The 27,381-nt window shown below is 35.8% G+C and overlaps 1 protein-coding gene across 21 annotated transcripts in view; it reads right to left on the reverse strand.

The window, feature by feature from the left end:
* The window catches only part of SOX6 (SRY-box transcription factor 6), a 378,804-nt gene that overhangs the window by 172,935 nt on the left and 178,488 nt on the right, over nucleotides 1-27,381 (reverse strand). For all 21 annotated transcript variants that reach the window (XM_087745623.1, XM_087745624.1, XM_087745627.1 and 18 more), the window contains one exon: nucleotides 5,410-5,499. In XM_087745623.1, the coding sequence (XP_087601749.1) occupies nucleotides 5,410-5,499 (90 nt within the window). The remainder of the gene's footprint in view (nucleotides 1-5,409; nucleotides 5,500-27,381) is intronic.

Below are 27,381 nucleotides of genomic sequence, written 5' to 3' on the forward strand. Positions count from 1 at the left end.
TTTGGAGACCTACAACATAAAGCTAAACATATCACTTCATTGGATCATGGTAATAAATAAATTATGAGAAATCTTTATAGACTGTGGTATATTTCTAATCAGGACCAATTTCTTAAGGATTCGGGTGTAGGGGTTCTGGGTTGCGTTGTTCTGTTATGTTTTCTTGGATGCTTTCATTGGCTTCACTAATTGGAACCAGTTGATCCTTTTTCCTGTGTATTGATTTTTTAAATCCTAGCAGTTAACAATGATTCTAATGTATCATAACACTTTAGACCTTAATCATATAGTGGGGCTTTTGCTTGTAGCTTTTGTTTGAGTTTTAATTAAGAAGACCTTGTGTCTCAAAGCCTGAGCTGGGTTTTTAATTGCTAGTATTTATATCACACAGACTTCAAAAGAAAGAAAATATGTTTATAACAGAGAGCACAAAGGAGAGCTTTGAAATGTCTATAGCCATACAAAGCAACATAATAAAAAACCTCTGAGTGCCTCTGCGATATAAGATATATATATTTATTTATACATATTTATAAGGCAGACTGTTATATACCCTTAGAATTCATGAGAAAGAAATTTCAGCAACTATACTGAGAAATAATTACTGCAAATCTAGACTACAGCGTTGGTCAGGGCTACAGGAAAACATCAGCTTTATTTTCGTCAAAACGGTCTTCACATTTGATATAGTGCACCAAGAAACACCCAAAAGCTTATCTGTGAAGACAAATTTTATAAAATGGAAGCAAAAATAGCATTTTAAAATGTTTTGTAAATCATGCATATTTTAAGAAAAAATTTAATTCACTGTAAAAACACAGAAACCATAACTTTCTCAAGGATTCATTCATGCAGAACTCTCTCCAAGACTATTCCAGAAATGGGTAGTGTTAAATTACTAGATTCAAACAGTTGTGCCTCACTGTTCTCTTCCAGTCATTAATGCACGTACAAAAATATGCTTGTAGAAGACACCTCTTTCCATCTCTCCTGTGTTCTAATACCAGGGACAAATATCATTTTCCATATTGTTTATAGTGTATCTTACAAGGAGACTATCAAGTGGGTGAAGTTGCTTCATTTTACTGAATGTAACATTTCCTAGGAAACAGGCATGTTGCCTCCCACCTATTCAAATATTTTGAGGCCATTAAATGTGTACATGAAATAGGAGTTTTAGGCTCTTTTTAATAAAGTAGCAAATATAAAAGGGGAAGGAATAAGCACGGGAAACCTAATGCAAACAGCCTTCTATATTGGATAAAGCTATGGACATCAATCACTATCCTTCCCAAAATAGAGTATACTGTACAAAGACAGCATGTGACATTCAAGTCACAATGCCTATAAATATAGATAGTTCCAGTTGTAAACACCACCAATGGAAGCCAGAGAACTAACCTGCAACACAGTAGCTGGTGACCCAGGAGTCACTCTTCTATAAGACTGCTAGACCAATTCTGACCCTTTCACGATAACATCATCGTTTAAGTTACTTAAAGACTGACCTTTCTTATTTGATCTTCAAAGACCCTGCATGCTGAGAAAGACCACTGCAGGCTAGTTCAGTAGGACAACTGCCTGATACATGCAAGACTATGCTATTCCAGAGATTTATATTTGGAACAGAAACAGAAAACTTAAAACAGACTCTGTACAGTGATAAATGATGCTACTCTGCCTAGCTGTGGCTGCTGAAGAAAAACTAGATAACTAAGCAACAGAAACGCATGCAGTGAGGGAGGGTGAGGACAGAACTCTGTGCACCCAAATATCTGGAAATTTAGAAAAGAGTCCTGCACCACTTTGTTTATTCAAATACATGATAACAAAAATTAGAATGAAAAATATTTCCTGATCTTAATTTTTATACAAAAAAAACCACTGCAAAAGCCAGACATAAGCCTAACAAATTGCTTGTATACATTAAATAAATGTATTTGCATGCACACACTGGCAAATAGCATACAATGAAATGATTTGCATGGCCAGCTGTAGGGTTTTTTCCAGGTGAGCAGGTCATTTAACTCAGTTCAACTGCTTCATAGACCTTTGAAAATTTGACCTATGTGTTTCATTTATAAACATATCAAATGAACAAGCAGACTTATTTAACCACTGGAATTTGGCTACAAAGCATTCTGCCAAATGCTCCTCAGAGTTTCATGCAACCTCCCTGAAGTCAATGGCTTGTTTGGCTGGAATTCAAGGAAGAATCTGGACCATTATCAATAACTGAAATCCTAATAAAGAAACTCAGAAAAAGCAGTTTTACAAATGAAGCACACTATGCAAGAGTAATTGTGAACAGGAACAATCCCACTTAGAGAAAAAATAAATGATTCACTGTTTGTTACTTTTGTATTGGCTTCTATTGTTTGAATTAATAGATACAGTTTATAATTATATCTTGATTAACACTATTGTGTTCTAAATATAGAAGGTAAAGCAAGAAAATACCATTTTTATTTGTTTCTCTCAGCCAATTATCTTTTCTTCTCATCTATGTGCTTCCCAAACATGAATAGAAACAGTTTGTGTCAGTGGTACATTTTTTTCTGCTTTCATCCTTTTTTCTGGCACTGATTCCTAGTGAACTGCCTTCCCACAACCAAGATGCTAGTCTTTCACTGAAGGGGGGAGGGTTGTAGTTGTGCAGACACAGAGGAAGAGTATGTGCTCAGGTTATCCTTAGCAAGAATGACGCCTTCTCTCTAAAATAAACAACTCCCAGTAACAGTCAGTGCAAAGAGCAGTTCCTCACAGGACCACACCTCACTTTCTTATAATCAAGATTTTTTTTCCCTAATGACCTCATTTATTTATTTTTACTGCATCGCTTCATGTCTTTAAGTTACGCTCTCAGTAATAGGAGCAGAAAGTCTGCACAAAAGCCAAAAATATCAGCCAGTTAAATAAATTGATTTAGAATCTAATGGAAATTAAGGAAAAAGATATTTGACCTCCCAAAGACGACACATTTTCAAAAGTAGTTCTTTCAGACCTCAGCGTGCCCTGCCAGTTACCTAAATGGAAATTCATTCAGCACTATGAAAATGAACTTCATGATTTGGAAATCTACCACCTTGAACACTGAAAAGATTTTTTTTAAAGTATGCTTCTTTGCCAGATTAAAAATTCTCTCTAGTTCCCCTACTTTGCTTTATTTCCTTCTTGTAATCTGGTTTTCATGCTGCCATGGGCTAGATTGTTGGGGTGGGTTTTTTCTTTCTGAGATGATTTAAGGCACACAAACGTTAATAGGAGTTAATACCAGGCTATTAGGTTGATAGCAATTTTATCAGCTAGGAGCTAACCATCCTGGAGACAGTAGCTAGGCCACTGGCTTGGGAGTCCAAAGGAAAGGAGTCCTACTTCAGACCTGCCACTACTCCTGCTATGTAACTGCACCTTGTTTTCTTCTTTTATAAAATGACACTAATGTCTTTGTCAAGAGGTTTGAATACTGTAAGTGTAAAGCACGACATAACAGCAACTATCACTTATCTTCCATGTTTGTGTATGTTTTTTTGTATTTTTGCCTGTTCGTGAAAGATGTTAAATGCAGTTGCAGTAGCCAAGATTCAGTATTGGATCTTGCTGGAAGTCAACCAGTACTGGAGAGGAATACTGCAGACATTAAGACCACATTAATATAGGTTTCTAGGGATGAGACACAGGAAGTAAGTTGTGGAAACTAACTGAATGACTGTCAACACATAAATCTAGTGAGCCTAATCAGGTGATCCTTTTTATACAGCTAATAAGCTATACCCCCAGAAAAGATGGTTGAATGAGTTGAAAATTCTTCCAAATCTGAGTGAGAATGCTTTGTAGGTAGATGAAAAAAGGGTTAGGAGCAAGAACTCTACCTGTTCATTCTGCAGTGAATATATATGCTAAGAAAATAGGAGGAATAACATAAATCCAGAAAAAACAAACCTTTTTTTGATAAATGAAAGCTCATGAAAAAGCTTTATGTGCCATATAGAAGAATAAAGAACATTATTCTGCATTGTTAGAGATCCCACCTCTTTTAATTTTGATTCACTAATAGCATTCAAGTAGTTTCTATTTAAAGACTAAGTAGCTATATTGTGCAATTAATGGACAAACTAGCATTCAGTGTTTTCCACACTATTAAGAGACAATATCGCTTTAAATAGAATGTGATTTCAAGACATAATTTTGTTGCATTTTATTACGGTCAATTTTAACATGTTCCTGTAAAGCTGCATACTATATTTCTGCCACTGACATTACTATAGGATTTCTTACCTGCCGAATACATATGCATTGTCATAATTCTACCAAAAAAATCCAACAGGACAATCCAACAGATTTTGGTCCTGAATAAGCTGAAGGAACCAATTATAACTGACGTATTAAAAAGGGCCAATGTTTCCTCTGTTTGTATAATAAAAAAATTGACCTATCTTAAGTTTCACTGCTGGAAATGTAAAACCCTAAGCATCAACTTTTAGCAAATAGTATCTTCCTTTTTTTTTCTTTTAAACTAGTAAAGATTTATTAATATGATGCAGATGATTCTTTGTTTCCGCGTATTTGTAGTTGCTGTTTAATAAAATTACACCAATGAAGAGAAATAAATCTTAGATAACTTGTGTACTCCTCAAACATGCCTTATGACCCCTTCTCACAGCACAAAAAACCACCTATTTAATTTGTTGCTTAATCAATAACACTGAATTTCTTTTCACTAAGAAAAACCATGGAAGAATTGATGGGTGGGGAAAAACACTTCAAGTTTTCTACATAGTACTTAATTGTCAAGAGAATTCCACTTTTACTAGATTGCTGGTTCAACACATCTTGGAAATACTGGAAAGTACTGTCTATATATGCAATAAAACTTGCAGTGATACCAGTAGGTCTCAAATTTCATCCAGAGCTACTCTTTCTCTGCAGGAATAGCATGAATATAAATAAACCATTATTTTTTTCCAAATTTTGAATCAAAAATTTAGAACTATAAGCACATAATTACCCCCTTTTGTAATCTGAAAACACTTTCTACATATAGTTTTTGCACCTGGGAAGAAACTGTACCAAGTGCTAGTAACTCCATGTTTTCGAGATGTTTCTGCCTCTTCCCCTGGTCACAGAGATATATAGCTAAGTCAATGAACTAATGTAACTAATCTGGCGTTTGTGATAACATCCTTGATACTGCCTGTAACTGATTGTGACATACTCTGATCCATTTATTTGGCAGACACATCCATCATCTCAAAAATAGATATTAAAAAACAGGGTGAGTTGAGTGGAAAGAGGAAAGCACCTTCCAGTTATGACTGCTATTTCTATTATTTTTTCTGAACTTTAAAAATTCCTCAATCCCCTTCTTAAAACATATGCAAACATTTAAAATTTGATCTAGTCAGATACCTTTAATTTCTCCAAGGAGATCACTTGTGTTTAATTTTTCCATCTTCTCCTTCCAGTCTTTAGACAGTAGCTTTTCCATGCAGGATGAATCTATTTAAAAAAAAAAAAAAAAAGGGGGGAAAAAAAAGAAGAATTATCAAATATATTCTCACACATCAGGAAAATAGGTGCCACCTTCATTTTAAAACTGTTCTCCCTGTTCTAGTTGGACCATAGTTTCAAAGGGAAATGAACTTGTAGCCAAACAGCGTTCTCATTTAACTGCGTTTTAAATCCAAAGTAATTCCACCGAGGTTAATGGAGTTACTATGGATTTAACAAGGGTCTAATTGAAAGAAAAACTTCGTTCAGGATTTATGCATGCTAACTGCCAATTTACATGCATAGATTGCCAATGTATATACAAATTCTGTCTTTTTCATTTGAGAATGATTGTACACTCAAAATTATACATGAAGATTTAGAAGCTTTTTTTGGAAATTTGGCACACAGTGGCATCTGAAACCCATTTTTATACCCGTGTCAATGCAAAAGTTATTCATATAATGTCTCCATGGAATTCATAAAAGCACTCTACATATTGGATGTTCACAGTATCAGAAATTTTCTCAGTACACTATAAACAACGCGCAATGATTAGAAGATATGCTTTCATAATTTGAAGTTCAGAATACATTTCAAATCTTTACTCCAATCTGGGAGGCCTTCTGTAGGCGAAACTGTCACTGAAGTCATTACACTTAGGAGAAATAGAAGATAGGCCTTAGTAAGTTGGATACAATCAGTCCCCAATTCCACTAGAAAATTTGATATCGAGCATAACACACTTCAATAAAATCTAAGGGTTTTTTCCGTTCCTAAATTAAACTAATTGGCTCTGGAGTCTAAATGCTACATAACCTTCCAGATAACTTAGGAAAGGTGATTTTTAAGATGACAATGCTTATGGTTGATGTAATGATCCAGAGTTTTATGACTTTAAGAACCGCAATTCAGATTTATAAACAATTATCAAGAAAACTTTACATACAATTGAACACTTATTTTCCCTTCCCAGTTGGTAATAATAGAATCTCCATTAAACATTGTGCATCTACATTCATTGGTAGACAGACTCACCAAGAATGTCTATGCTAAACTCCTTGGAAAACCTTAGGCCCAGTTTAGCAAGACATCAAAAACGTTATTTAAATGCAACTCTATTCCTAAAACAAATCTTTGCAAAGAGCCTTCATCATAAGACCACATATCACTCTGGGTGGTGCTGAGCATGTTGTTCCTTAGTGCATACAGTGGGAATAGCCATAGACCTTAGCTTGTTAGAAATTCTCATAGCAAGCTGCCATTTGTGTTAGGAGGAGATCAATTTACACAACACTTTCTAAATAACTAATAATGTTCCAACTTTTGACATCATTTGCACTGATCCCACTCCAGTCACTGAAGAATTACGACTGGGGTGTACAAGAAGGCAGAATTCAGCCTAACATACCTTCTGTGGAATTACTGGCAGATTAAGGCCAAATCGTGGCTCAAATTCTCATGTCAGCAGTCCTATCAGAAGAACTCACACAAGTGAAAACAAAAGTAAAAAGCCCAGATTAAGAATGGCAAAACAGATTGCATCAATGCAATGGGTAATAGTTTGTTCCACCTCAGAAAATACTCAGAAGGAGGAGAAGCATTCAAAGAGGCCACAAAAGGAGGAGTTTAAGAAGATTTAAGAAGTTTAAGGAAGAAAAAGGTTATATGGTGAATCACATTTTAGGGTGCAAGTAGTTTCAGCCTAAAAATTCACATTAGCACCACTCATTTGAAACAAACAAACAAAGAAATAAACAAACAAAAAAACAAAAAAAGAAAACCAGTTGAAAGCAAACCAAACTGTAACTACTGGAAGATCAAAGATCAGGTTTTAATTGCAACACATATTCACCGTGCAAGCCTCCGTGGAAAGACAAGACAGCTCGTAAATGTTTTTGAAGTAATATTTCAGTAGAAAAGCTAATTTATTTACTAATTATATCTTTCTATGAAAGAGACAAAATTAAGGAGCTGTAAGTTGCAATAGGCAGTGTTAAAATACTTGTTACATAATAACAATTTACTTTTAACAATAACAGGCACTTATTACTTTTATGAGTTCTGGCCTGATAATAGAAGAATCAAGAAATAACCATCAATTATCAATAGAACATTATAATTTGTCCTTTTTTGTGATATCATCATTAGTTTAAAAAGATGTTTCTGTGTTTCTCCCCTGCCAAAATTTCAAACCCCTCATCCCTGAAAAAAAAAGAGCTTTAGAGTTTTATTTTGATGTTTGCTATAGGTTATGTATTCTACTGCTTTTTAACTAAGATATTTTCCTGAATTCATACAAAGAAGGAAAAACATTTAAATTTTAAAAAAAGAAACAATTAGAATATTGCAGGAGTTGATAAAATACTTTCCTCAAAAGCACTTGTTTTATTTCTTCTCTTACTGTTCTTAAGAACACCCATGTTTATCTGTAGTGTTCTTATATTACATAAGGGCAAAACCCACATCTCTAAAGACAGAATGAGAAAGAACTGGAATGGAAAAGAGGTCTATCTGTGTGCTTTCTTTTTCATATAATCACATTGTTAGTTAAAATTCTTATCTCTATAAATGACTGAAAAATTCCTTAAGAAACATTTCTTTAAACACTCCTATCTCATTCAAACTCTATGTTTGAATACACACAATTTATAGCTATTTTGTTATTGGGAAGATTACAAAAACACACAATGAGCCTTTTAATAAACTTTTTTATTGTAGAAATAGCATTTTTGAAATTCCTGTAAATTTTCAATTAGCAGGTTTAATCTGCATAATTTTTAGAATTTAAAATAATGTTCTGTGTTAAAGCTCTCTGGAGGTTCTCCACATTAGACACAAAACTAAATATAAAGGCTTATACTTGAAAGGCATGTCTCCCTTCAAGTTCTGTATTCTGTGTTCACAAATACACATTTTGAAAAGGTTTGTGAATCGGAAAGTTATTTTTTCTTCTTTCTGTACTGAAAATTAATTTTTACATACATATAAAATCTAGAAAGATATCGTCTGACATCAGTAAAATGTCTTCATCCATAATGATTCATTTTCTGATTTGGTTCATTATAGAAACAAAACATCGACTCGGAATCCAGCACTGAACACTGAAGAAGCCTGAACTCACATCTGCACTGCATCACTCTCCCTGCACTGAGGCTTTGCTTCAGAACCATTCCAAAACCTTGTGGATCCCAACGTTTTCAAAATTCAGGGGTATTCTTGTTAAAGACAATTATAAAAGAAGCAAAGGAAGAAATTAGCATTTATACATTTTTAGCTCTTCTCACTGACTTTATAAACCACAGTTGGGATTATGCCGCATAGTTGCATATTTTGTATTGGCACATGTAAGATCAAACTCGTGAAGTTGCACTGGAGCAATTTATTATATTAACAACACACAACTTCTCGTCCTTTATATTCTTCTCATGTGAACTAGGAAAAATTTTCTTTCAAGGACACCAAACAGGTTAAGTATAATTAGACTGAAATGACTAAATGAAATCATTGAGTATTATTTAATATCACGATTTATTACATACTTTGTTAGCAATTTTAATTGTAGACTAAAGGAGTTTAAAGTACTGTGAGAATCTTGTTTGACATGACAGTTTTGCAAAGGTGAATGAGAAGAGGATGTTAAAAGATAAATAAGCAGGAAAAAAAAAAAAAAGCCGAGAAAAAAAACCCTAGGTGTTAGATGAAAAGGATCTCTCCACAATGACAAAGCATCGATGAAAAGAATTAACATTTGTCCATTGGGTAATCAATCAGTCATGGAATGGATGGAATCCAGCTCTTTGTTGCACGACCAGTGATGAAGAACGAGTGTGTTAGCTATCACAGCCAAGCTCTCAAGTCCTTCCGACTGAAAGAAAGTCATCTTGTTCCTAGCAAGGATAGCTTTTGCCTTGTCTCTTCCTTATTCTTCCCTTCTTTTCTTTTTTTTTTTTTTAATTTCACTTTTGCGATGTTCAACAAGTTACCGATGCCAGCTATAGCTTACATGAATACTGTATGACCTTACAGTGGCCTGCACCTATCCTCATCGATTTTGGGGGGGTTGTTCCTTTTTTTTTTCCTTTTAATTCACTGAAGTAGCCTCCTATTACTTTCTTTGAAATACAGATATGAAAAAAAAAGCATTCATGCCGTGTGTGTGTGTTTTTGTTTTTTATGGTAAAGTCATACATAAAAGAAAGCCTAAATGTGAGAGTGCAGCAGCAAAACTTCAAAGCACTGACTGTCAGACATTATTATTTCAAATCAGCTTTGACTTTTTGAGACTTAATAAAACACTATAGTACAGACTGGCATATTTATAACACCTATACGAGTGATCAACTGAACTGTCTTATTCTTGCAACCGTGCAGTGCCTTGTTATTTCTTTTATAATAAGCTTCCCTCAAAACATGTTGTAACAATACTGCAAACTGATAATTATTAATGATATGAGTTCTAAAACATGACTTGTTTTGCATACAATTCTTTTTGAATACGTACATTATTTTGTGACAGAAGACAAAAGCACATTGATTTATTAATAATGATTGCAAATGCATAGCAAGTTCATAAACAATACAGAAATATAATTCAATCAAAGGTATAGGTGACATATTTCTACATGCATCTGAACTGTTACATCTTAAAGAAAGAGGCACTGGGAAAGACAAGGTAGAGAGCTTAGAAACCAGGCATACTACAAGAGAAACTGTTCTAAAATACAATTAGATCCTCAATAGGAGGAGGATGAGCTTCTTTTCTGCATTTTAGAAGAACAATATTACGGAATTAGTGGCATCTTTGTCTCTATTTTGGAACTATAGTCTATAGTTATACCCCATTACAATTTAGTAGATATTGCTAAACATAAAAAGGTTTTATTTTTGCAAACTTTGGGACTACATAACAATATGCAAGTTCCTCCATCCCTAATGTTCTATATTCTCTAAGCTACTCTCATTACATTTATTTGCCTTCGGCTCCACAGGAGAAAAGGTGTCCTTTGGATCAGCCTTTGTCAAATGAGTTCAAATGCCTCCTTCAACTCTATATCATGAGAAGAACAGCACAAGTAGAATTACCCTGTCAGTATCTATGAAGCGTTTGTTAGAGAAAAAGTGTTGTATGGGTTTTTTTTCTTTGAAAGAATGTTAAATGAGATTATGAACTCCTTGGGACAGACGTTTGTGTGCTTACGAGGCCTACTGTGCTGGATTCCTGCTACAGAAGAACTGCTTTTTTCCCCAAAAACCAAATAAGCTGCAAATAAACATTACAGTGGCTACCATTTGGTTGCCCTGCTCCCTATTGAACCTTTGTGCATCTCACCCCACGCCTCAAGTGCACATGTGCTTTTTTCAAGTGGGTGAAGCTAAAGACCTGACTTCTAAAATAATAATAACAATGCCGCAACCTATCATGCATCTGAAAGAGGAAGGTTTGTTTCAGTATTTTTCATAGAATACTAAATCCTGTTCAGAGTAGAAAAAGCTAAGTAAAATCAGTACTTTACAAGTATTCCTGAATAAAAGTCAACGATAATTTAGATTTTTACCCTAGTCAATGTTTGTTACTTACAAATAAACCAAAACGCCAGGTCCATTGGTTCTATTATTAGATCCATTCATAAAAAATGTGAATTATTCAGAAAATTAAATACATCTTTTTTAAATCCAATGATGAGTTTTAATATACCTGTGTTGAGACCTTTGATTAACTGACCCATCTCTGAGTGCATGACAACAACTTGCTTACAGGCCTTTTGTGCTTTCATTGCCCATCAGATTTCCTTCAGGTAAAGAACCACCTAGCATAGATCTATATCATAAAAATATTTCCTAATTTTCATGCTTCATATTACGCATTTTAAAATTATATGCAAAGTCTAACATTTTGGTTTCAAAGGGAAAGGCAAAAGGTTTATTTAATTCACTTTGGAAGAACCTGATTTTGTAATCTTCTAACAATTCAAAATTAAATTAAGGGCTTTACATTTACATTCATGACTATGAGAAATAAAAATATAATTTAACTGTGACTATCAGGAACTTAACTGCTGGATGGTACTATCTATTCTTTTTTAATCCAAGGATGTAAAGTTTGTGTAATGTTACTAAAACAGATTCTTTGTTGCCATAGTTACTTTTTTTCTTCTTTCAAACACAAATTATCCTTTCCTGTTTCAATAAACTTTAAATAACAGAAAAGGGGACAGCAATACAAAACTAATCAAAAATCAGCCTGAAGGCTTAACATCCATAGTTGCAATGTACTGCCACTGTCTCTTGCTCATAAGCAGCTTGGCTTCAATCTTGCTGTCAGTGGAGAGGCAGGTCAGGAGAATCTCATCTCATCCTTCTCAATTTCCATACTGTTCTTGTGCAGTAATTAATTGCCGTGGTCTAACAGAAAATTAAAATATAAGGCATTTCAGACATGTTGTTAGCCAGTGAACTGATTTATTTGGCCAACTTTTCAAGATTTTCTTGATTTAATAAGCTTTCAAAAGCCAAGTTCTTGAAAAACAAAAATACAATCGCAGCACAAAAATGAGCAACATGACATTTAGAACTGGAAAACCTGCTAATTCCTTTTGCTACATTTATTGCAAATTACAAAAAAAAAAAAAGAAAAAAAAGAAAACAAAAAAAACCCAAACAACAAAAAAACCCAACCACTTTTAAATTCTATATCTTGCTCTTGCCATTAAGGAGCCAAGTAATCCTGGCCAGTCGCTTACTCCCTCCTCTCATATTGACTCGTTTCTATCCACCTCTTTGTCTGCCTTGACTATTGAGGCTGTCACATTTCTGGCACAGTATATGTATCTCACAAGGGTTTTGTTGAACACCTAGCACATTTTTGATCATGAATTAGAACTTGGTTCTGATTCTCAGTGCAACCTGTAGACAATACTGTAAAACCAAAAAAGGAAAAAAGAAAAAAGAAAACCAAAAAAAGGGCAAAGAAGCCTTTCTAAATACAATTATATGCAAAAGGCAGTCAGTTCACAGTAGACGTTTTCTTGCAAGAGCAATAATGGAAATGCAACTGATATCTGACTACCTAACATTACAGTTTTGTTTAGGACAGGGAACCAAGTAAATCTGCCAACTGCTGTACATTTTTTCACAGTGACAAGATTTCCACAATATGATAAAATTAGAACTGTAAGAGCTTGGAGAGCTCTCTTAACTTTTAATTAAAACTCTCCAAGCTCACTAAAAATAATTAGGCATTAAAATGTTCTGGTTTTCCTCTGAATTCATTTGCACTACTTGAATGGTCTAGATCTTGCATGAAACAACAGACATTCTAAACAGAAACATTGGAATTTAACTGGGGGTGATTTCCAAACCTGCTTTCTATGATGTGGCTAGTGGGAAAAACTGTAGAGAGTCTGAAGCTTGTACCAATTCCACTTAAAATGGCTTGTTTCAACAGGAATTCTCTAGTGCAAAGAGCATTTGCACTGAGCAGAATGCATTCTGCTCAGTGCAAAACTCTAGATAAAAAGAAGTTTGAACTTCATGGAAAGAATAACCCAAGATACAGTTCTGACCTTTATTTTTATTTATTTATTAAGAGTAAAACCTTTAACCTTGCAAATGTTTTTGTTCTCTTAAAATAACTCATACAATGCTATATGCCACACTATTTTTAGAAAAGCAACAAGAGAAAGCATGCTTTTCCCATACAGCATGGCACGGATATAAACATCAACACAGATGCTCTGTGAGAGCGAGCTGGACTTCTCAAGCACTTGATCATTAAGGAATGCACCAACTGTTTTAGATAATCTCGTGCCAGCTCCAATTCTGCTCCACACTCCCCTTTGGGAGTGGCAAATCTTGTCCTGCTCCTAATTTTTCATTTTACTCACTCCTCCATTCTTTTTTTTTTTTTTCCCAGAACAGAGGGAAAAAGGCATTGTGTGCCAAGCAATGCAAGACTAGAATCACTTCCCCAAACAGAGCAAAACTTTCAGACAATTAACCCTCCCCTCTTCTTTCAGATAAATTACTAAGTATAAAATGCAATCTGTTTCCTTTGTTTATTCAATATGAACAATTTGTAAATGACTCAAGGATAAAATTCAGAAAATGTTGTGCTAAATTAGAACCATTATAAACATGCTAATGACTGCTCAACTAAAACATGCAGGATCAGTGTGAAGAAATATATTTAGTTCCTGTGAAATACAGTTGTATTGCCTCAGAACTATTTGGTCACTTAATTGTATATGATTACTTCAGGAAAATGTTAATTTCATGAACACTGCACTAGACGATACACTATGTATGTCAAAAGGAGCTTTCTCAAATGTCAGTGTAATCGCTTGCATGCAATGTTTTGGCATATTAGAAGAAGAGAAATATCTTTTAAGTCTGTCAAAATTACATGTACATTTCATTCCTCCACTTAAAGTTTCCCTTCCATTATAAGCTATATTTTACTGTTAGATTGGCTGTATTCATCAGAGTACACATCATTGCCTTATTTGCATTACAATGATAGTATACTGTGTATTACATGTAATCACCTTTTCCCTAAGTATGTGCACCTCTATTTACTTCCCAAGTGAAAATATAATATTGGCAAGAGAGAGTCTCGGGCTTTACACAACAGCAATCAGGGACAGTCAGGAAAAGGGGAGCACAATTGGCTTGCAATCCCTGGCCAAAACATTACATAAACTGATATAATAAAGGGAAATGATACACTTATTTTCCCGTCTCTTACTACGTATCAGCAAAGTAACAAAATCAATAGGATTTGAAATATTTGTTATTTTGCAAAAGAAGAAAGTTGTGTTAATGGAAGCAGATCTCAAAACCTTCATTATTTTTCTTTGTTTCCACATCTTCACATCTTTCCGTATTGATCAGCTCTAGAAGATCAATTTTTTTTTTTTTTCCTCAGAGTGGAAAAGAAGAACAGACTGAGCCGATATCTTAGCTAGAACTCACCAGCATAGCTCCATCAAAGTCTACTTAAATAGATTTGAAATTTCTCCCAATATTTGGCCTAATTATTCTTTCTCTTAATCTCATATCTCCATTCCTTGTTATAGTCCTTTTATGACCCTAAACAATTCACTTTCATCTTTGGTATCCACTCTTTTCAAACACTTGTGAGTTGAAGTGACATTCTTCTCATTATTACTCAAACTATTGAGAATTTAATCTTTAAATCTTTCTTTGTTAAACTGCTCTGGAACAAATCATGTATCATATGGCCTCCAGATATGTAGCATCTTTCTTTTACAAATGAATTTCCCTAGTAGCTCAAGAAGTTGCAGATTGCATGTCAGCCTGTGTCCAGCTACGTACTAAACCCACTCGCTGGACTCATCTTATTAAAGACATAGGGGGACAGATTTTATTTTCTCTTAACATTGTACAGCTCTCCCAGATTCTTATACTAAGCTGAAGCAAGCAGAGGATCCCATCTCAACTCAAGAAATTATTTGGTAGTACAAATAGACATTTATGTAATTGCATCTTCTCTTATCAAGTGCAATGCCAAATAAGTACTGTATCATTTACAAAAGTAGGAATTCCATAATATGACCATGACAGTATTAATAAAAGTTTTGGGGAGTAAAAACATCTTAAACGAAAGGTAATACAAAAATACAAGTGTGTGTAACCTTCTCCACACCAGGTTAGTTTGGGGCGGGTAGGGTGGGGAGTGAGGGGACTTCCTGAAAAGCAAGAAAAATCAGTTTCTATTAAACTGATTAATGTTCCTCGGAAAATTTGACACCAGATGATTTATGAACAAAACATGGATGATTCAAAAGACCTCTATTTTGTTCCCCTAAATCATGTTCTACTCATTACCCTAATAATGCAGTAATAAACATCTGTTTAATGATTTGAAGGCTTCTTAATATTGTGTATAAAAATCTTAACTCAGCTCTTACATAAAATATTCTGAAATCAAAACAATTGTATAACAAAAAGAATTTTTCATGAGAAATCCTTAAGCGTTTTTGTATGTAAAAGTATAATACAAAGAAAGCAAAATAATATGCTCTTGATTTGAAATGACTTCAAACAAGGATGCAAAGGAATGAAAACAATAGCTAGAATCTCCTCTCTATTTACCATTTCTGAAGGTCTCTATGGCACATGATGCAGTCTTTTCCAGGACGCTAAAATACACTGACAAAATCAGTTCTATAGCCTCCTTTACACCAATAAAATTTTGACTTAAACAAACTATCATATTCTGTATAAATATAAATATAGAACAAGCAAGACTTTCCTGAGCTAATTCCAGCAAACAGAGCTTTAAAACGTTTACAAATCTCACAAGCACCAAGCTACTTGCCGTGGATATATATTTCAATAACATTTCAGTACAAATCTGTGAAAAGATTTAAGAAAAGAATGCACTAATATCTTCAAGAATAATATCTTAAAATTTTCATTTCCTTATATCCATAGAGCTGAAAATTAGCCATCAATTTTTTTATTGTAACATTATTGATTTTGTAAAGTCAAGTACTAGAAAGATATGGAAATGCTAGAATCAAAGTTGTCCAGGAAATCCCAATTCAGCCCCCATGTGAATAAATATTATGATACATTCTTTAAATAAAAACCCCTTTAAATAAATGCAATTAAAAATAAAAATGTACAATTTTTTTTTTAGAGGATTCTTGCTACATTCAGCACATGGGACAACCCCAGACAAAAGCATAAACTGGAACTGCAGAGCAAATGAGGTTGTTGCCCACATGATCATTGGCCACGTTTCACTGCAAAAGTTCCAAGAAATTAAATGAATGAGGGATGGAACTGCAAAAGGAGAAATGATGGGTCGCAGTTTCATTTTCTGGGAGCTCAATTCAAAAAACTTGGGGTTGTATTTGAGGAACTGCTGAACATTCACAGCTGCAGCTGTGTCAATGTAAAGTCAATGTAAAGATTGAGGCTATAATATATATGGCTATATATAAACTGCTGCACAAAGGTCCTCTGGAAAAGAATCAGGACCTAAACACCTCAAGCTGAACAACCAATAAATCAGTGATGTTTTTAAAGTCACACTCTTAGTCCCACACCTGTGAAGTTGGTATACTGACTACCCTTTTTTCCTCTTTACAAAGACTTTGAGAAGATAATTTGTTTGTAGCACATTTACAGAGTATGCTGAAAACCCCCAGCCAATTTTTTAATATCTGCGTCTTCAGAGCACAGCTTGAATAATAAGTAATTAATAGACACAAAGGCTTCAGACTGACCAGTAAGGATATAACAAGCTACTGGATAGTTTTGCATTCACGAAGGATCATCCTGTTAGTGAACTGGATGAATCAGAATTCTTTTTGAGGAAAAATATCGTTTAATCATGTAAGAAAAATTGTACTTATCTACATGGAAACAAAAATTGTTTTCTTTTTAAAACATTGTAAGTTCTGTTGGGTAACTGAAGAAAGCTTTCACCAGTTATGCTGACATTCTGCAAAATTAAAACAGTTTTAAACCTGTGCTTATATACAGCTAAGACTTTTATAAATTAGATTTAGTAGCCAGATTTGGAAACAATGGCGATTTGAAGGGTACTGATCATGCCGAATTAAAGACAGAGTGAACAGGAAATGGACTTTGCTTTCTCCCTACTGGACTTCACCAATTAAAAGCACTAATGATAATAGAAGACTGCATGTTGCACCCTGTCCTAGTGCAGCAAAACAGACACAGCCCCCTTTTGCTCTCCTGACAAAACAAATCTTGACATATCTCCCATGTACGGGCTGACAGCCCTGTTTAGGTTCCCCTGTCTGCTTAGAGCAAGTCATGTCACAGTGTCATACGCTACTTGCCCCATTAACTCATCACGTGTTTCTTGGTAAAAAATAAATTTTGCCCCCAAAGTTGGTGCACAAATTCGTCACCATACACAACTTCCCAAAATATGTAGCATAGTATTACAATAAATTTCAGACCCAAGAAAATGGGGGTCATTTGGAAACATCTGAGAGGACATCTAATAATACTTGGGGAGTTCTCATCCCAAAATCTGCTACCCAAAGAGGTAAATACATATTCAGTACAATTAAATTTCATAGCTACAGAGAAGGGCAACCACAGTAAGATCATGCCACCTGTTCTGAGTTATTCTTTACTTCTTATTCTGCTAATAAACATCCTTTCTTTTCCAGAATCCTCCTCACTACAAGCAAGAAGTAGGCAATGGAGCTCTAGAGAATTATGCCACAACCTTCGCTAAAAGTTATATTGCAGGTAACAAAGGTAATTTACACAATTTCTGTCTTAAACTTTTAGTCTTCTTGCTTTTGTTGATTTAATCCAGACTCTGTAGTCATAACAATTTAAGTTAATGAGCTGAATTTCAGCTGCATAACTCCCCAGAAAATTTAAGCATGCATGAAATTCTACACAGCTACTTTGAAATTGTAGATTAATGCTGTTTTATGATATACTCTTTACACAAGTGCAAGAGAATCTAACAAAGACTCAGTTGTTTAGAAGGATTTTTCTAATATTTAGGGCCAATAGAAAATGTTATCAAAAGATTGCTTAATTATAAGTTCTGATTTATGATCTTAGAAGTACCCATTCCAGACAACAGGAGAGGTAGGAAATACCTTTGTTCGAATGCTAAATGACATAGTATATTGGAAAATTATTATATTGCCTTATTCATTTAAATATACTAACAAATTCAGTGCATGAGTAACAAGTGAAGATTTGATTCCCATTGCATTCAATAGATCAGTCTAATGCACTTCATGCACTTGTAATAAAAAAGTTCACAACAGGATCTATATATTTCTTAATTGTAAACTATACTTCCCATCTTTTACAGTGTCTTTAGCAAGGCCACTGCATGATTGCTAAGGCTAAATCTTTTATATACAAGGTTGTATGCATGGACTTCATACACACAAAGTAGCGTGGCCACAATGGTTTGGACATGCGATGCAAAGGCCTGTTACTATCAAGGCAAAAGCAGAAGTTTGGGCTGCTGCCAGGTTCTCCACGTGCTCACGGTTTGGTCCACCTAATTCGTGTTTACCTACATTAAAGTTGAGATTAATCTCTTATCCTTTGGTTGTGTTTTTATCGTCTTTACTCCACATGAGAATTACCTTACTGGGGTTTTTATCTTGACGTCACCCATGAAACTCATTGTATTTAGACAACCATACAATCTTTTTTGTCAACTAATCACTTCTCTAATCCCTGGGCTGCAAACCTGCCTAAACCCTGCTCCTGCATTTGGACTCACGCTATTAATATAATCATGAGCACTAGGAAGGCAGAGTCTCAAACATCGCAAGTTACACGTCTCTGGTTCCTTAAGCTTTTTTTAAACATTTATTTATGGGCAAAGTATAATTTACACCACCTTATGTATGGCTGGGCAGGTGGTACACTGTGACTGCTGCTCCTTATATCAAATACGCTAACATCATTGTCAGTGGTGCCCACTTTTCCCCACCAATCATATTTTCACCTGTTCTCTCTCATCATAAGATTTGACTGAGAGCTCTCTGGGACAAGGACTGTTCTTTGCTTTTACTACTGCTATTTGTCCAGCACCTAACATACTTCCTGACAGAAGTCCCTGGAAAAAATTATACGGAATCATCCTGATTACTTCTAGTGAAACTCAGAGACCCTTCAGAACTCAGTGGCCTGAGCTCCATGGAATAAATTATTTTTGTTCCTTTTTCCTGTCAAAGCTATACATGTGATATAACTTACTATCTCAACTGGAACAACTGCTAGTGCTCAGCCTAAGCCAGTGGTCAATGAACATCATACCTTTGCCTGTGCAAAAGGAGGAAGGCAGCATGCACAGGCACAGCTTTTCCAAGGCAAACCAGTTGCCGCAGGTCCCAGAGCTGCTGGTATACTCCACGAATGCGAAAGTCACATAGAATTTTTTTAATTCTACAATGAGATTGATGGAGTTTCTCAAGTTCCGAGTTTCCAATTTTAGGCAAGTAAGAAGAATTGTGACAAGATCTTGCAGTTAGGAACAACAGTTCCTTTCAGTGAACTATCCCACATCCAGATATTTTCAGGAACTGTCCAAAGGCTTTTTAGTTGACAGGAATTAAACTATTTGCTTCTTCAGCAAAATGTAACTCCCTAATGAGTTTATTGTCTTATAAACAGTGGTGTAAATGTGAACTTTGATACAAAGACAATAACATCTCCCTTCTTCTGAAAACTATTAACTGGACCTACTCGGCACCTAAGACTACAGGCAATTAAAGCCAGAACACAGGTTAAAGGATTTAAATTGCCACAGTCCATTACTTTTTGCAGTCATTTAAAAAATAAGTATAAAATTTACCCATTCATTTTGATTGCCTTTTTTTTTTTCTGTTTTTGCACTAGTGAAATAATTGCAAAAGATGGATAATGACAGAGATCCAGGCCCTAAAAATGGAACCTTATACTGCATTAAATTGCTGATCAGAGAATGAGAACAAATATTGCCAACAAAAGTATAGGAAAACTATGATAATTGTTTACTGCAAAGTCATGCAGGAATCACCACGTTGTATCAGGCTGCTTAAGAATGCATCTCTAACAATGGTAACTTTTGCAAAGACTAGTTTAAAAATTTGAATACTATGAGCATGTTCCACCTATACTCAAGACTGCACTTTTAAGCAAAAATACTTTTTCCCTTTGAAGAAGCTTCCATCCCTTTATACCAGAGACAACAAGGACCGGCAGTCCACAGAAAGGGTCAGTAGAATTTGGCCAAACAAAACCACACAAAACCCACGTGTAAACCACTAATTTTGCATCCAAAAAGATGTTATCTATGTGGTCAGATACACATATTCTCATCTTTGTTCAAAGCAAACAAAATTCAGGGGTTTTTTAAACACTACTTTTACAACCTCCTGTTCGTTGCTTAGATAGCACATCCTAAACTTAAAGCCCAATTTCTCTTGTTTTGCAGGTGTTCTGGTTTCAATTCACAATATCACAGCTTTAACAGGCAAAGTTATCCACAACAGCTCCCAAAAATTAGACAATTAATATCAGCTGCTAGATGCAGTACATACATTGGAAAACAATACTGAGTCAGACAACATCAACAATATTCAACCAAGCTGAGTGGTGCAGCTGACACGCCTGAGGAACAGGATGCCATCCACAGGGACCTGGACAAGCTCATGAGGTTCAACAAGGCCAAGTGCAAGGTCCTGCACCTGGGTCAGAGCAACCCCCAGTATCAAGACAGGCTGGCGGATGAAGGGATTGAGAGCAGCCCTTCGGAGAAGGAATTGGCGGTACTGGTGGATGAAAAGCTGGACATGAGCTGACAATGTGTGCTCGCAGCCCAGAAAGCCAACCATATCCTGGACTGCATCAAAAGAAACATAGCCAGCAGCAGGTCAAGGGAGGTGATTCTGCCCCTCTACTCCGCACTGGTGAGACCCCACCTGGAGTACTGCATCCAGCTCTGGAGCCCTCAGCACAAGAAAGACATGGACCTGTTGGAGCATGTCCAGAGGAGGGCCACAAAAATGACTGTAGGAATGGAACACCTCTCCTATGAAGAAAGGCTGAGAGAGTTGAGGTTATTCAGCCTGGAGAAGAGAATGCTCCGGGGAGACCTTATTACAGCCTTTCAGTAATTAAAGCGGGCTTATAAGAAAGACGGGGATGAAATTTTAGCACGGCCTATTGCGATAGGACAAGGGGTAATGGTTTTAAACTAAAAGAGGGTAGATTTAGACTAGATATAAGGAAGAATTTTTTTACAATGAGGGTGGTGAAACACTGGAACAAGTTGCCCAGAGAGGTGGTAGATGCCCCACCCCTGGAAACATGCAAGGTCAGAGTTGGACCTCTGAGCAACCTGCTCTAGTTGAAGATGTCCCTGCTCACTGCAGCAGGGTTGGACTAGATGACTTTTAAAGGTCCCTTCCAACCCAAACTATTCTATGATTCTATGATTCTGTAACAATTTGCCAGGACCAAGGTTCCAGGTGCCCTCCTATACTGGACTTTCTCTATGTCTTCTTGTTCAGAGGCTGTGACTCCAACAGTACTGTATTGTAAAAATCTGGATTAAATCTAGCAAAGAAAGAGATCACTTATAAGTCATCTGTGGGTACATTCTGTCTTTGGTGTGTGGCTGAAACTCCCATTAACACTAACATGAGCTACGCAGGCCTACTGATGGGTGAATTATACCCCTGACAGAAAAGTGGTTTTTTGCTCGATGGATTTTCTTTGATGAACTTGTTGGCTACTGCACAGTCATGTGTATATATTTAAGTATTTCTCTGTGTGTATGCATTTGTATATCTCTACAATGATGATGTCAGTTTGACTAAAAATGCAGATAAAGCATTTCTTAAGCCAAAATGGGCCAAAGCTAATTTTCCCCATATAAACTTCGGTTTGGCCCTTATTTATCAAAGCCAGAAAAAGTTTGACAGAAAAGGGGATCCAAATTGGTTATCCCAACAAAAAACAGAAGTTAGGGCCTTTCTTAAGACTTACTTTATAGGAACCGTATGCACAACTTTCACTTTCTAGAAAGTGGTTTTCTCTTGAACACACATCAGAACCATTCATCATCATATAATTGCAAGTTGTCAGTCAGAGCCGCACCCTTCATGCAGTGGCAGGCCGCCAACACATCTGTCAGAAGCACTCACAAGCTTCCGTGTATTATTGTAATCCCCTACAAAAGGAACAAGTCCATTCATCCAGTCCACATTTTCCAAATCGAATGACGACTGTAAACCCCGAGCCTGGAAAAATAATAACACTTACCCTAAAAATGCCACACTTGTCAGGTGACCACAGGCTAAATGCCAGAGAGCAAATATGAAATAATTCTAATCCGCACATGTGACACATAGTTTTTGGGGAACTGGGTTCTTCGTGCACAAAAGAGGAAATCTGGGTTCTGTGCATACGACAAAGTGGTCTCCAGTGGTGAAGCAGGCTGCGGGGATCAATCGTTGTACCCTTTCTGCAAACACTCCCTTCTTGCATTCTAGACTCAATTAGGAAAAATTTCTCCTTCTTCCTTAATGTTTCTATTCTCTTTTTTTTTGGCTTCTTCTGTTTCCTTTCTCCTTTACCTAGAATTATCTAGTGTTTATGTTAACACGTACTCTTTTCTCCTGTACCTCTTGAAAGACACATTCTGCTCAGACAGGCTTCACAGGTAGCACCTGGGGGCCAGCCTGGATTTAGTGAACCTGAGGGCTTGTGCTGATGAGTCCAAAGCAGGCAAGCTTCTCTTCTCAGAAATAATGTTAAGGACTGTCAGGAAGGATTAAACAACTTTCAAGGAATTAAATATTGCTTTACACAGGGCTTCAGAAGCTTATTTGCAGAGTATATGCATACGAGAGCCATGAATACTTTGGAGAATGAAGTAGAGTAATAAGCTTTACTTCTTTTGCATTCTCTCTCTGGAAAAGTATGACAGTTCAATGTTCAGAAACATTGAGTGAAACACATGCCATTGCCCTTTGAGGCAGCAATGCAGCCACATGAACGCAGCGAGACCTTCAGAGCAGCTTTCCTTCAGCAGGTAAGGCTGTGGATGGAGCCTAGTGCTTCCATCTAACCAGCCAGATTTTTATGCATGCTTAGATACAGAGGTGAAGCCATAACTCCTCTCTGACCCCCCTTCCAATAATTTGCCCCCAGGAACTTTAAAGCAGCAGGAGCAGACAGCCAGCACGCACGCCCAACCATAATGATTGGGCTGGTAAAGGCTTTGTGCACTCCACAATGCTATTGGGCATTTTTATCAGCCCTTGATACAGGCAAAATGCATATTATATATATAGATACATACAAACATACATTTCTGAAACAATTTGAAAGATATACGATGGCTGACCTGTTACAAAATTTATTTCTAAGAGCAAATAGAGAAAGCATTACTCCTGAGCGATACAGCCAGGAGTAAATTATACCATCTCACTGCACAAAGGAAGATAAATATCATAACAAATCAACTCTCAGCTGTGCTGCACACCTATATTCACACAGTGGTGTTGTTCAAACTAGTGTTAAGGAAAATCTAACAATTCTCAGACTATCTCAAAAAAAAAGTCTCTGAGTACTGTAAAACTACCATGCAAGCATGAAGAAGCTGCAGAAACTGCTCTGCTTACTCCTGGATGGTCATACAGACTAGTCTAGCTGGTCCACCCCATTAGAATGAAGCTGGAATATAGGAATATCAGAGTTTATCATCACACTCCTGCAAAACATGCAGGTTTTCAAAACACCAGTGGGGGGAAAAAAATCAATCCCTGAATCCTTTTGTGACTCAGTTTCTCAGATAGAAAGATGATCTTTTTATCTTGTACAACTACTGAAGAATTTAATTCCTTTGCAAAATGGTAATACAAACAGCTTTCAGCACAATAGTATCTTTTTTTTTCAATTACACTATCTTAACTTTTACGTATTTTCAAAGTTTACTGGAGATTGTTCATTTTTTCAGAACTATGCCATATTCAGTAACTCTGAATGAAGACCAAATTTCAACTAAATCTGAAAGAAATTAATTTGGGGCTTGAGACATCACGAAGTAGTAATATCTGTTGTCAACTGGGTAAATCAAGATAAATTAATGCTTTCTCTTTAGATAGATAGATAAAAGATACTAAATACACACAAATATAAGTAGAACATATGGTCAACAAGAAATAAATAAAACTGAAAACACTTTACAACTGCATGGCAAGTATCCAAACTAAATTTCAGGTAGCAGATGGCATGAATAGAATACATGTGAGAAACAGGCAATTTCAATTATCTCTGAATAGTTCATAAACACAAAAATTTGGCAAATCACAATTCCAAAAAAAATGGACGTGAAAAATAACACTGTGTAATAGAGATAACTGAATTGAAAATGTAATAATGCAAAGTTATTAAGCTCATCCTGACCATAATTTCATAATGAGTATTAAATGATTACATGTGACAGAAAAGAGCTGCCCCAAATACCCATGCCTGGAAAACATAATAATTAATTATTCCAAATAGAGCTCAGAATTTCATTTTAGTTATTATCATTACCGAAAAGTGGCCAAGAGATCTTGCTCACCAAGTGCCTTCTTAGCTTTTGTGCAATCTACAGATGAAAAAAAAACCCTAGTAAAATCTGGATGTGGTCATTTCTTCAAACAGTTTTTCAAACAAACTTCAATGGTGTTTATTCAGCAGAGGTCAGATTTGTTGACAGATGTCATGCAAAAATCATATTGTTTTGAGCCATACAGTGAAATAAGGTGCAAAAAGAGACTATGTGCAAAATCTTTTCTGAGTCACACCAGATGAGAATCTGTCCTTCACAAAAGAGTTTGCTCTCCTTTTAGTTTATCTTTTGGAAAAATCAAATGTGCCTGGCGGATGTCTGAAATTTCAAAATTTGATAAGTAGGACAGAGGCTAATTTCCTAAACATTGCATTGACATGCTTACAAATGCTGTGTAGAGTCAGCCAGGAAAATCATCTAGGAATCTATTCATCAGACATTGTACTATTGCTTTCATACTCCCCTCCCTAATTCTCCATTCCATATAAGAAATGTGTCAGACATAAAGATCTATTAGCTCAAATCCCTGAAGTTATTCAGATATCTAAATAAGATTTAAGTGCCTAATTGCCATTTGTGTAATTGGGAGTTAGATAGCTAAACAATAGTTTGGGTGTCTGTATTCCGCTGAGGTATAAGCTTTTCTGTTAATGAAACTCTCAGCATTATCCCTATGAAAAAATGGTAAAAGAGCTTTCAACCATTCCATTCTTAAGCTAGATTACAGACAAAACCAAATAAAAGGAAAAAAAAAAATCCTGCCTGTATAAATATAGGCAGAATAAAGTGTATTTTTCACTGAAATACATATAGATTTTTATTTATCAGATTTGCTGTTAGCAGACAAGATAGCACCTCCAAATATCAGAAAAGAAAGGCAGAGTTTATTGACCACTGTGATTCCAGAAACATTTAGTAAGAACTGGAGAAGCTTTTATCCAGTTCAAATGATAAGTATTTCTCTTTTTTCATGCTAATAAAGAGAATTTGATCCCTGTTAAAACGGAAGGTTGTTCAGAAGGCTTTATCAACAGCACCTTCAGCCTGGCATAATAGAGGCACAGCAAAATCAACAGATGCTTCTGAGCATCTCAATAACCGAGGTCTGGGTCTTTGAAAGAATGACTAGTCTGCCATTTCATAACTGTCATTTGAAAGAGGAAAAGTGTTGTTTAATGACAGCTGGGTTTTACTGCCCAGATGAATTGGAATAATACATAGAACCCATGTATTTTAGGTACATTGAATGCCTATGAAACTCATTTATACATCTGTGTGCTTATAGCTAGATACACATACATACACAATTGCAGTATTTAAAAAATGGCCAGAAGTTTTAGGTACGGTGCTTGAATCAAATTACATCTCATTTTCAAAGCTTGTGGGCCCAGTAGTTTTGGAAGTTGAAGTTATAAGTGCTGAACGTATCTCAAAAATCAGTCCCAGCATGTTTCAAGTTAGGCATCCAAAGTCAGTAACCACAACTGATCATTTGGGTCACTGGAAAGTATGTTCACAGTATACACAACTACAGAGTCAAGACACTATGAGCTAAATATCACTTCCATCTGAAAAAAAGGCTGTTATATAATACCTTTCAGACAAAGCAATACAGGAGCCACCAGCTGTGAATATGTTTTTAGAATTCGGAGCCTCCCTGGGGGGAGTCAGCTACTTCTTTTGGGGACCTTAACCCTTTCTCATAACTCAGACAGCCCTTTCGCAGGTCCTTCTACCACAACTCACAAAGCTTATGCTGTACCTCCTCTCTTGGAAGTCTGGGACACAACAAAAGCTACTAAGGAGTTGTCAGAAATGTCAGTAGCCACTCCATACGTTAGGAGCCCCAGTCAAGCAGGGATCTCTGGAGCCCATGAGTCCTGTCCTCAGTAAGTGCAGGTAACCATATAATAATCAGCAGCAAAGTCTGCAAAGTTCACCAAGCTCCATGTGGCTATTCACTTCAAAATGAACACGGTTCTGATTTCAGAGTGGTTATAAGAGCAGGGGTTCACCAGCCTTGTGTTTAATGCCATTTTTCTTTCCCTACTTGCCTGCCGACTGACAGTCCTGCAAAAGAGCAGCTACCATTCTCATCCTTTCCATGCCTCAGAGCACAGGAGATTGCCTGGCTTTGTAAAAGAAAGATCCTGTATGAAGAACATTCCTTACACTCTCTGTTATATAAAAAAAAAAATAACAAAACTTTCCAAAATTTAGAAGTGCAGCAGAAAATTTAAACGTAATTCTTAATACAAATTAAATGAATCCTAGTAGCGCAACTACCAGTTTCAAACCAGTAAATCAGTATGCTTAATGTCAGCAACCGATAAAGCAGAAACATATGCTCTGCTTCACTAATGGCATAAAGAACATTCTCTGATTGTCTTTTGGTTGAAGCCAAATGTTTGTTGGTTAAAACAAGATTTATTTTAGAAACATTAATTTTCAATAGCATGCAAACTGATTTATTTTCTACTAAAATCTATGAGATTACTTTTAGTTTAAAATCACTTCCATAATGGTTTCTGCACAAGACCTATCAAATGATATTTCTTGGCCCATAACAGTCATCTATTCTTTCTCCTGGCTAAGAAACCTTCTCACAGTATATTATAGTACAATATGTGAGCTACTGTGTTTGAAGTTACAGCTTATTTTATCAAGCCGTAGATGTTCTCTACAGCTAGTAAGTGGTGCACTCCCTTGGAACAAATAGATCGGTATTTTCTTTGATTTTGTATTTTCTTTGTTTGAAAAGAATACTAGATGCTAAGGCAACGAAATATCAA

This window comes from Nipponia nippon, unplaced genomic scaffold (assembly GCF_047370975.1).
Source record: "Nipponia nippon isolate SJK-2023a ecotype South Korea unplaced genomic scaffold, ASM4737097v1 scaffold_10, whole genome shotgun sequence".
NCBI classification, from domain to species: domain Eukaryota; kingdom Metazoa; phylum Chordata; class Aves; order Pelecaniformes; family Threskiornithidae; genus Nipponia; species Nipponia nippon.